The 12,114-nt window shown below is 43.0% G+C and overlaps 1 protein-coding gene across 12 annotated transcripts in view; it reads left to right on the top strand.

Annotated features, from left to right (window-relative positions):
- Positions 1-12,114, top strand: part of MOK (MOK protein kinase) — a 49,367-nt gene that overhangs the window by 19,132 nt on the left and 18,121 nt on the right. For 5 of the 12 annotated variants that reach the window (XM_081288754.1, XM_081288751.1, XM_081288750.1 and 2 more), the window contains one exon: positions 10,093-10,163. The exons of 3 other annotated variants lie outside the window; for them this stretch is intronic. In XM_081288754.1, coding sequence (XP_081144880.1) covers positions 10,133-10,163 — 31 coding nt within the window. In that variant the 5' untranslated portion in view covers positions 10,093-10,132. Of the gene's footprint in view, positions 1-8,608; positions 8,699-10,092; positions 10,164-12,114 lie in introns of all 12 variants that reach the window. 4 more of the 12 variants (XM_081288748.1, XM_081288743.1, XM_081288749.1 and 1 more) reach the window with 1 other exon arrangement.

Here is a 12,114-nt window from a genome sequence, read left to right as displayed (position 1 = left end):
TTGTAGTTTGTTGGATGTTCCAGTGTAGCTGATACTGGTCCAAGTGTAATGCTGTTTCTTTGTTTCTTGTGGTGCTGGGGGTGGAACCCAGGGTTTCCTGCCTGCTAGGCAAGCAACATACCCCTAAGCCATACCCTTAAGCCATACACTCTAGCCCTTGTTTTTGTTTTCAGACATGAAAATAATACTTCTGGCTTTTACATGGGAGTATCTTTCTGTAGTATTCTGTCATCATTATCAAAGAAATTGTCTTGTTTACTTAAAGAACAATTTCAAAGTTGATTTTGGGTGCCCTTAGCCATTCGTTTCTGTTCTACTTCTCATTGTCTAAATGAGTCCTCAAAGTCACCTTGCACAGTTGCTTGGGTGGTTTGGGAAAGGTGAAGCATTGGCAGAAGAAGATCACACCATGTCACTCATGCAGGATGATGTTGGCATTCAAAGCCTCTGCCCCCTGACCCCTCCAACTTTACTTCTACTCCTTTCCTCCTACTTGAGTTGGAATTGAAATTGATGGCTTTGGGGGCTGGGGATGTGGCTTAAGTGGTAGTGTGCTCACCTGGCATGCGTGAGGCACTGGGTTCGATTCTCAGCACCACGTAAAAATAAAATAAAGGTATTGTGTCCACCTAAAAAACTAAAAAATAAATATAAAAAAAAGAAATTGATGGCTTTTGCAGATATCTTTGCTAATATGAAGTTCAAGTAAAGTAAGACAACCAAAGGACACCTTGGTACTGTCTGGGGCAGGGCCTGGCAACTCTGGAGACTGTTTCTCTCTGTTCCTCGGAGGTGAGGTTAGCTCCTGGGCTCTAGCCTGCAGGAAGACCAAGTCGTCCTCATTTCTCTTTGTTGTCTTCACTATTTTCTCCCACCTGTAATCCCCAAAAGTATCCAGTTAAGTAGAGGCTGCCTTTGGCAATGATTTTATTCTGTATTTTGCCTGTAGAAATATTTTTAAGACCCTTACTCATGGTCTTGTTGGGGTCTCTCCTCATGCCCTGAAGCAGAAGGCTCAGTAGTGAGCTAAGCCTGGCCAGCAGAGGCGCCCACTTAAAAGCAGAACCAGAAGCCCCTCTGCTCGTAGGCTTTTAGTTTTGTGACCTTGCACAGCTCTTCATTTTTCTGTGCCCTCGTTTCCTTCCTTACACAGGAGGGACAACAGGGCATCCACCTCCTAAGGTTGTTGTGGGGTCTAGTAAAATAATGCAGGGGCACTCTCATGGTGCCTGCAGGCAACAGCCCCGAGGCTTGTCATATGAACCAGCTCTTCCTTGGCAGGTAAGGCAGGGTCCAAGGGCTTGGAGATGATTTTGGAAATTGAAGAGAGATGATACTAGCGAAAATAGTGAAGCTCATGGCAGGGACTCACCGACATCTGGTGCCAGGAACAGCACCAGGTGACTTGTGTGTCAGTGCCATTTAATCTCACTTCAACCCTCAACCCGGAAGCAAGATGCCAATGTGGCCATCTTTTGGATCAGAGAGCATGCCTTCGTCCCCCGCCCGCTTGGCACTGTGCAGCCAGAAGCTTCCGCCCAGGTCTACTCACTAAGTGGCCTCCACTTTCCTTTTAGGAACATAAAAAGCTACTTTGTAAGGAAGAAATAGAAACAAAGGCAAGAAATTCATGAGTTACTTTAGATAGGTTTTCTGCTTACTTAAAAATAAAGTATGGAAAATCTCAAACAAATACAAAGTAAAGAGTAATGAACCCTACCTAGCAGCAGGATGGAAACCCTGCTGTTTCAATTTAGTCTGTGCCTCTGCACAGCCTCTTCTCCTACCTGGTCAGTATGTATGCCTTAGTGTGGTTTGGGCTGCTAAAATAAAGGACCACAGACTGGTGGATCAAATAGCAGATGTTTGTTTCTCACAGTTCTGGAGTCTGGAAGTCCAAGATCAAGGTGCTGGCAGATCTGGTGTCTGGTGGGAGGGCCTGCTTACAGATTTGCTCAGGGTCATCTTGTGCCCTCAGAGAGCAGAGAGGGGAGCCAAGCTTCTATAGCCTCAGGTCACAGGGCTACCTCCTCATACCTAAGTCTCCTGTCCCAGGAACACCCAACAAGGGTTAGGGTTTCCTGATATGAATTTTGGGGGATACAAACATGAGATTCATAACATTATACAGATTTGGTTTGGTTGGTTGGTTTATTTTACTGGGGATCAAACCCAGCGTCTGGCACATGCTTAGCAAGCACTGAACTGCTTTGCTGCTCGGCTGTACCCTTGGCCCCAACTGTCCTTTTTCTAAGGTAAACTTGCATATATAAATAGCTTATCTGTACAGTTTTGGCAAACAGACATTCCCATGTGATTAATGTCACCCTAAAATATTTCTTTCTTTCTTTCTTTTTTGAATATTTTTAGTTGTAAGTGGACACAATACCTTTATTTCATTTATTTTTTTGTGGTGCTGAGGGTGAAACCCAGTGCCTGACACATGCTAGGCCAGACCTCACCACTGAGCCACAGCCCCGGCCCCACCCTAGAAAATTCCTTCCCATCTCTTTTCAGTCTCTCATTCCCTTCCCAGACGGCCATGGCTGTTTTCTTTACTCCCTCCTAGAATCTCAGACTACGTGTAATCTCACATCTGTGTTCTCATGCCCAGTTCCATTGGCGCAGCAGATTGTCATGGCTATCTTAACAGGTTTGTCCCTCTTTTTGCAGGGGGTGGGTACTGGGGATTGAACTCAGGGCACTTGACCCCTGAGCCACTCCTCAGCCCTATTTGTATTTTATTTAGAGACAGGGTCTCACTGAGTCGCTTAGCGCCTTGCTTTTTTGTTGAGTCTGGCTTTGAACTCCTAATCCTCCTGCGGCAACCTCCCAAGCTGCTGGGATTGCAGGCATGCACCACGAAGTCCAGCAGAAGTTTGTCCCTTTTTTAATGCTGAGTGGTATTTGCTCCAGTCTATGACTACATACAGTTTATCTGTTCTGTCAGCGAGGTGGTTTTCTGTTGTGGCCAACCGTGAATAAAGCTGCCACGAAAGTCTTAAGACTTCTGGGTATATATTTTCTTTTTTCCTACTTAATTATTTACAAAGGCAATCACTGGATCAAAGGTGGGCAAACATTAACTTTATAAGAAACTGTAGCTAGGCCTTTTCCAAAGTCATTGTAGCTTTGGATTCCCGCCGGCAAAGAGTAAGTTCCAAATGCTTCACATCCTCAGCCAGCATTTGGTGTTGGGAGCATTTTTTTTCCTTTTTTAATTAAAAAAAAAAACATTTTTTTGGTAGTCGTAGATGGACAGCATGCTTTTATTTTGTTTGTTTGTTTTTATGTGGTGCTGAGGGTGGAACCCAGGGCCTCATAGGTGCTAGACAAGTGCTCTGCCAGGAGCCCCAGCCCAGCCCTGGTGTTGGTAGCCTTCTAAGCTGTTGGCCAGTGTGCCATGTCATCTAGAGATTTTGGCCTCCACTTGCTAATGACCAACAACAATGACCACCAATTCACACGCCTTCTGGCTGTTCATGTGCCTTCCTTTTTGAAGTGTCTGTTCAGGTTTTGTTTTTTTTTTTTTTTTTTCCCTATTTTAAATATTGGGCTATGTGTCTTTTTATTGAGTTGTTTGTAGGAGTCCTTTGTATGTTCTGTGTATAAATCCATCGTTACTTACGTTTTTGGGTTAGTTTTTGCATGTCTGATTTTCTGGTCCATTTTCCCTATGATTTCTCTCATTCTAAGAGGAGGAAGGGGAGAGGGCCAGGAAGAGGAGGGAGCTGTGACTGTGGGCAGGGCAGGGCAGGCCAGGAGAGTAGGAGGAGAGCAGAAAAGGAAGAGGAAGGAACGTCTGTACTATCTTTGCATCTTTTGATGTGCTGGGGTTTTTTTTAGCAATATTTTTTAGTTGTAGATGAACACATATCTTTATTTATTTATTTTTTTTATGTGGTGCTGAGGGTGGAACCCAGGGCCTCACACATGCAAAGCAAGCGCTCTACCACTGAGCCCCAGCCCCAGCCCCTTTTTTTGTACTAGGGATTGAACCCAGGGATGCTCTACCACTGAGCCTTATCCCCAGCTGTTTTTATTTTTTACTTTGAGACAGGGTCTTGCTAAGTTGCTAAGACTGTCCTTGAACTTATGATCCTCCTGCCTCAGCCTCATAGAGTAGCTGTTATTACAGGTGTGGCCACATTTGGCTGATATGCTGAAATTTTTAATGTCAAACCCAGTGTAAGGAATTATCTCCTTTTTATGGTTTTTGTTTTCTGTTCTCAGTCTTAGAAATCTTTAATTATCCCCAGGCTGGGACAATGCTATATTTTCTTCTAAAAATACAACTTTAACTTTTACAATTAGGTCCATGACCCATCTCAAATTATTTTTTGTGTATATTGTGAGGTACAGAGGTCAAGGATTATCTTTTCCCCAGTGGATATCTAGTTGTTCCAACACCATTTGTTAAAGATGTTTCTAAAAGAGAAAAAAAAATGTTCCTTTTCCTCATAGGCTGCTTTGTCAGAAGCCAGTTGACTACAAAAGTGTGGGTCTGGGCTGTTTCTCCCTCTGAAGGTGGTCCACATTCTCCTTTGAATGTGTATACCTTGCTTTATCCTCAAAACTTTTTGACTTGAGATGGACCACATTGTCCCTTGAACGTGCCTCTGCTTTCCTAAATAAACCTCTGCCTGTGTCTCTGGCTGGTGCATGCTGAAATTCTTTTCCATCACGGATGTCAAAAACCCTACTGGAACTCAGTTGTTCCTTTCTCTCCAGGAGCTCCTCAGACTCTTCTTCAGAAACTTTTCTTCTCCTGTGACAATCTTTCCACCTTATTCTGAACTAGTTGATATCTTTAAAAATAAAGTGTGTCATAAAAAGAAAGTATAGGTCTGTCTGGACTCTATTCTGTTTCATGGATCTCTTTGATTTTGACTATCCTTTTTTTTTTTTTTTTAAAGAGAGTGAGAGAGGAGAGAGAGAGAGAGAATTTTTTTTAATATTTATTTTTTAGTTCTCCGCGGACACAACATCTTTGTTGGTATGTGGTGCTGAGGATCAAACCCAGGCCGCACGCATGCCAGGCGAGCGCGCTACCGCTTGAGCCACATCCCCAGCCCTGATTTTGACTACCCTTATTTCAACTCCCTACTGTTTTTTTTTTTAAAGAAGGGTTTGTCATTCATTCATATATATATATATATATATATAAAATGTATGGGTGGGTGTGTGTATATATATATAATATATATATATATAATAAAGCAGAGAGGGGAGCCAAGCTTTGTGTAGCCTCTGGTCACAGGGCTACCTCATACACACACACACACACACACATACCCATAAACATATATATATACATACATGCATATATGTATTTTATGGACCTTTATTTATTTATTTATATGTGGCGCTGAGAATTGAACCCAGGGCCTCACACATGTTAGGCAGGTGCTTTACCACTACAACCCCAGCTCCCCCTTCTGTTTTGGTTCATGTAGTTTAACAGTATGTTTTGAAGTTGGGTAATATTTATCTTCCAGCTTAGTTTTTCTTTTTGGAAACGTTTTGCCTACTTTGAGTCCTTTGTATTTCTGTAAATATTTTAGAACCAGCTTGTCAATTCCATACAAAATAAAAACTACAGAGATTTTGAATGGGATTATGTCAAATCTGTAGCAGTTCATGGAAGTATTCATATCTTTTTTTTTTTTTATATTGGGGATTGAACCCAGGGATGCTTAACTACGGAGCCTTATCCCCAGCCCTTTTTATTTATTTTGAGATAGGATCTTGATAAGTTGCTTAGGGCCTCACTAAGTTGCTGAGGCTGGCCTTGAACTTGTGATCTTCATGCCTCAGCCTCCTGAGCTGCTGGGATTACAGGTGTGTGTCACAGCACCTAATTTATTCTGCCTTCTTATGGTAAACACTTCATAATAAAACTTTTAAAGTCACAAATATCCTTCTAAGTGTCGTCAAAACTTCAATGTGCTGTGCTTTACTTTTTGATATGCTAATTTCGCGTGAGATTTCTTCCTTACCCATGGATTTTTAGAAATCTGTTGTTTCATTCCCAAATACTTGGGGCTTTTCTAGATAGTTTACGATGGCTGATTTCTGATTTGATTACATCATGGCCAGCCAGCATGTTCTGTCCATTTTCAGTCTTGGAGTTTATTAAGACTTAGCTCTGAGGCAGTGCATTCCTGTCTGGGTGAGTGCCCTGTACATCCTTGAATGATGTCGGGTGGAGGTGGTCAGTAGTGCTCTTAGGAGCTTCGGTATAGTTACTGTTTTTGTTTTTGTTTTTGTTTTTAAAGATCATTGTATCAAATATAGGAGAGGGTGTTCCCTCTCCAGCTTTCTTTACCTGTCAGTTACTTCACGTATGTTGAAACTGTTACTTACTGTATGTGCATCTAGAATCCCTGTCACCGTCACCAGGGCCATGCTGGTGTTTCAGCTGTTGAACTGCCAGCTGCATGCTGGCAGGCTCACTGCAGACCTCCGAGCGCCAGTGCCCACAGGACCGGCTCCAGCACTATGGACTGTGTAGTGTTTTGACTACAGTCCTGGCTGTGAGGGAGGAGGTAGGGGAAGGTAATGAAGAAGAGAGACCCAAAGCTCTTAGTCACAGATATTCTTAGACTCAGACTAGTCTCTCTTCAGGCTGTTCCTATGTATCAGGCTCCCATGTGGTTGCTAGCTTGAAAGCAACTGATTTAAGAGCCACATTGATTTAAAAACTGTGTAATAAATTCTGGATGTGGTCACACACGCCTGTGATCCCAGCCACTTGGGAGACTGAGGCAGGAAGATCGCAAGACCAGCCTCAACAACTTAACAAGGTGCTGTCTCAAAGTTTAAAAAAAAGCGCTGGAGGGGCTGGGGCCGGGGCTCAGGGGCAGAGCACTTGCCTGGCATGTGTGAGGCACTGGGTTCGATCCTTAGCACCACATAAAAATGAAACAAATAAAGTCATCCTGTCCATTTACAACTACAAAAAAAGGTCTGGGGATATAGTTCAGTTGGTAGAGTGCTTGCCTTGTATGCACAAGGCCCTGGGGTTAATCCCCAGCACCACACACACACAAACACACACACACACCAAACACAACTACAAAAAATAAAAATAAAAAGTGTCAGAGATGTGGTTCAGTGGTTAAGCACCCCTGGGTTCAGTTCCAGGCACTAAAATGAAAAACAAAACACAATCAGAAAAACTCAATTATAATCAGAACCTTTCCCAGCTGTGCTGTGACCTAGCCCTGCTGCTGGTAGTGTGGACCTTATCCAGGTAGCAGGACCTTATCCTTTTTCTGTATAGGTCTGTAGGAGCTCAACAAACCCTTTTATTTAAGAATGGGCTGGGGATATAGCTCAGTTGGTAGAGTGCTTGCCTTGCATTTACAACACCCTGGGTTCAATCCCCAGCACCACCAAAAAAAAAAAAAAAAAAAAAAAACAGAATTTAAAAAAAAAATTAAGCTATAGTAATGTGCTGTTGGATATAACTATTCCCCGAATAACCAAACAAGATGCTGAGCAATTGTAGGAAAGAAGAATATCCCCACAATTGGTTCCTTCAGAGTCTCTGAGATGGAAGTCCCTTGAGCATGAAGTCACTGGATCGGTGTGAATCCCCTCCCACCATGGGAGGTGGTCCCTGGAAGGGTGTCTGGAAAGCAGGGACAGCTGGTCACTGGCCGAGCACTTACAGTGGTGTGATTTGGATATGGAAACAGTGTCAGGCTGAGCAATCAAAGACGACCCCGTAGCGAGACACCTGCAAGGACTACACCTGTCCCCCCAGGCAGAGGAGATGGCAGAAAAGACAGACTTCATCAAAGATGAGGTGGAGGGAGGGGCTGGGCTGTGGCTCAGTGGTAGAGCGCTTGCCTGGCCTGTGAGAGGCACTGGGTTCAATTCTCAGCACCACATAAAAATAAAATAAAGATATTGAGTCCATCTACAACTAAAAAATATTTTAAAAAAAAGAAGATGAGGTGGAGGCTGGGTCTGCTTCTGGAATTTTGAAATGCATATTTTCAGATAGTATGTACATTTCCTATAAACTGATTAATGTAGTTTAATTATTACCCTTAATTTTAAATAAATTTGTCAATTAATTTAATCAGAAAACTTAATCTTTTTTTTTTTTTTTTTAAGTACTGTGCATTGAACTCAGGCACTTGACTACTGAGCCACCTCCCTAGCCCTATTTTGTATTTTATTTAGAGACAGGTCTCACTGAGTTGCTTAGCGCCTTACTCTTTTAGCTGAGACTAGCTTTGAACTCGCGATCCTCCTGCCTTAAGTCTCCCTAGCTGCTGGGTTTATAGGCGTGCACCAGTTTTAATATTAATTTTTTTATCTTAATATGTAAAAGAAACTACAAGAGAATCTTTCAGGATAATAGATGGGGAAACTTTTCATGTATTTCCTAAGCTATGAGAACTTTAATTTTTATAGGATGATATAAGAATATGCTAACTTCAGTTTCTGATGAGAATAGTTTGACCCGATTAACTTGCTTGAAATATTTTCGAGTTTAAAATTTTCAAACATGGATAATGAATGTGATTTGGTAGCTGTAATTTTAAAGTTAACCTAAATTATAAATCAGTTATCTATTTTTACCTACAAATAGTATTGAGCAGGTGAACAACCTACGAGAGGTACAAGCACTGAGGCGTCTGAATCCACACCCAAACATTCTTACGTTGCATGAAGTAGTTTTGTAAGTATATTTGGAGCTTAAAAAATTATCTATTTGAAAATTTGTTATTGATCAAATCTCCTTTTAAGAAAACCGTGGTAGACTTACAATATTTATAGCTCAGAGAATAATAATTTTCATTTCACCGTACGTTGCATTTCTACTTGGGCAATTGCGTATCTGACCCCTCATTTGGAGGTGTCTTCAGAGAGGTGACCTCATATCGTAGCAGCACGCAGCATTCAAGGTTTGGCTCCTGAAGCTTGGTTTGGAACTCTGAAGGCTTGAACATGAGTCATGGCCTCCCAGGCGAGCCCTGGGATGCTATTTCATGTTCTCATCTTGTTGCTAACTGATCTCTCTGCAGTCTCTTACAGTCTTTCTTACAATAATTGATGTCATTTCAAGGCATTTCCATTTGTTCTAATTGTAGAGTAGTTTTCATAAGGCTTACCTGCCAATCAAAAAGATAGAGCCTGGCTTGTCCCTTGGTGTGCAGGGGCTCAGGAGGCCTCCTCCCACCAGCATGACCTTGCCACTTCTGGGAAGGTGCTTGTTGGCCTTGCTACAGCTCTGCAGGGACCCTGGCTTATAAAGTTGGCCTGGGAACTCCAGTCTCTGCCAGTTAAAGCTCGATGGATTTTAATCAGAGGATGCAACAGTTTTAAATTCAAAACGACTTGTTTTGACATAGCTGTGTGGCCCCTTGACATAGCTGCAGTGTTCTTAGCACGGTTTGCACATAATAATCACAACACTGTGTACACACACACACACACACACACACACACACACACACACACACTCTATGCAGAGCACTTCTGGCCAGAATCTCCTGAGACCCCTGCCAGGTGGCCTGCTGTGACACAGGCTCCCCTTTAGGGGTTGAATGGAATCCAGAGAAGCTTGTTGGCTGGGCCTGAAGCCTGGAGTATGAGTGAAATGTGACTCTCTCTTCTGCCTGGGAGTGGCTTTTGCTTTTGGCTCTCCAGTTGTAATATATCCCAATTACATGTAAATAATTAGGTACATTAAATTACTTTAAAATTAATTAAAACTAGACGTTCAGTCATAGAGCATGAGTTAAGTTCCTTTTTCTTTTATTGCTTTGCTTAGCTAATTCCCCACTTTCTTCTTTCTGCTGGGTTAATTTTATATATTCAAGACATATCTCTTTTTTTAAAAAATGGCTTTTAGAATTTTGCTTAAAATAAATTTTTACGGTTATTGAAAATTAAATTTATCTGAAATATTGGTTGAAAATCAAAATCTCTACTATTTTAATAATTATATTGCCATCTTTGGCTGATGTGGGAGTGCCTTATATTTACCAGAAATGTTTACAGTGAATTAAATATTTGATCATGTTTTCTGATTAAGACAAAAAAAAATTTTAAACCTGCTTTCTTCTTCAGTGACAGAAAATCTGGTTCTCTTGCACTTATATGTGAACTTATGGACATGAATATTTATGAGCTCATACGAGGTACGTAGACTATTTTGAAAGCTACCTTATAATACTCTTTAAGTTTGTAGCTCACCTGTATCTTGCTTCCGATCTCATAGTCCTTGGTCACCACAGAGCAGTGGTGACAACCAGGACGGCTTGCTTCTGGAGGCGTTGCTGTGGCAGGCTGGCCTCCCAGGGTGACTGCACGCAGGAAGGGGAGCCAAGGCCTCTGGTGACCCTGTGATTTGGAAAAGTGGCGCTGAAGGCAGCAGAGCATTACAGCTTGTGCCTTCCTTGCGGGGTGCCGAGCTTTGGGGCCCCTTGTTCTGAGGTACCTCTCCCTGGGGTCTCCTTGCTGCTTGACTCTGTTCCCTGCTGAACAAGGCAAAGCTTCCCTGAAGATCCTGGCTTTGGGGAACCCCTTGCACCTTGCCATGCACTGGTGTCCGGGGTGCTCATTATTTCCATCTTTGAAACAGTAAAGCTCTGTTAGGGAAGCTTGGCCTGAGCCGGCCTCAGCCAGGGCCAGCCTTGGGTGCTTGCCGAGGGCACAGCAGAGAGCCAGCAGGCAAGGGGGCAGGTGGTTGGCCCCCAGTGAGCAAGTGTCCCGGGGCTCTGACCTCATGGGTCTGCCAGCTGTTAGGACAATGAACCTGGTGCACATCACTAAGAAATAACAGCCAGTGTCCCATTCAAATCACACTACCCAAGGTCACACGAAGAAAATTAGCTGCCCTAATGTCCTGTGAGTTCAGATGATTGGGGATAGAATTTAAGTGGAAACATCATAGGTGATTTAAAAGCTGTATTATCTCAAATAAGTTAGACTGAAAGCAGCGTGCCACGGTCCCTTCAGATAGAGAGGGAGACACTGGTGCTGAAGAGTCCAAATACAGTTGTCTTTGTGAAATGACAGGATGAAGACAGTGTTGTGTCAACATTAATATAAGGCGCCCTGGTGTCCTCACCCCTGAGGACACTCTGGGGATGCCAGAATTTGAGGATGCCTGGTGTTGCGTTTGCACATAACCCAGCTCTTGCTCCCGTGGGTTTCACGCCACCTCCTGGTGACTTACAGGACCAGATACAGTGTGGATGCTGTGGAAATGATGGCTGTTATTAGGAGACAGCGACAAGGGGGAGAGTCTGTACCTGTTGAGCACAACCATTGATGGTTGAATCTACAGATAGGGAACCCACACAGACAGGGATTGCTTGTATTTTATTATGTGATTTTAAATATTTATGTGGTCATAAATTACTAAGAAAATAAGTCGTATGTGTAAGCAAGTTTTTCTACATCCTTAAAAGTTTATGTATATAATTGGTCAAAAAACTGTGGATCTTTTTGGGAAAAGAGGAGATTGCCTCATATCTGGGATTATATGGTATTTCTTGTTTTGTTTTGTTTTTTGTGGTGCTGGGGATTGAACCCAAGGCCTTGTGCTTGCGAGGCACGCACTCTAGCACCTGAGCTGTATCCCCAGCCCTGTATGGTATTTCTTTTTTTTTTTTTTTTAATATTTATTTTTTAGTTCTCGGCGGACACAACATCTTTGTTGGTATGTGGTGCTGAGGATCGAACCCGGGCCGCACGCATGCCAGGCGAGCGCGCTACCGCTTGAGCCACATTCCCAGCCCTGTATGGTATTTCTTATACATTACAAACCTCATGTATTTATTCGCTTAGTAATTTGTTTATTCTTGTTTAAGTACAACTCTAACAAATGTAGTCATCTGTTTTTTTGGTCAAAACCACTCAAATTTGAGCTGTTGGAGAGAACAAGCCTCTGGGCCTGGACACACCCACAGTGGGAGAAAGTGGCCGGAGATGGTCCAGCAACGGGCAGGAAGCCCAGGGGGGCAGCAGATGTGAGCAGGCCGGGCAGGAGGAGCTGTGTCAGGAGGCTGCAGGGGGCTTTCCCTCTGAGGAGTGAGCCTTGTGAACCTGGGGATTTTACTAACCAGCATCTCATTCCACGTGGTC

The sequence above is a fragment of the Spermophilus citellus genome (assembly GCF_964194105.1).
Source record: "Spermophilus citellus genome assembly, chromosome: 4".
Taxonomy (NCBI): domain Eukaryota; kingdom Metazoa; phylum Chordata; class Mammalia; order Rodentia; family Sciuridae; genus Spermophilus; species Spermophilus citellus.
This window is presented reverse-complemented; position numbering and strand designations above follow the sequence as displayed.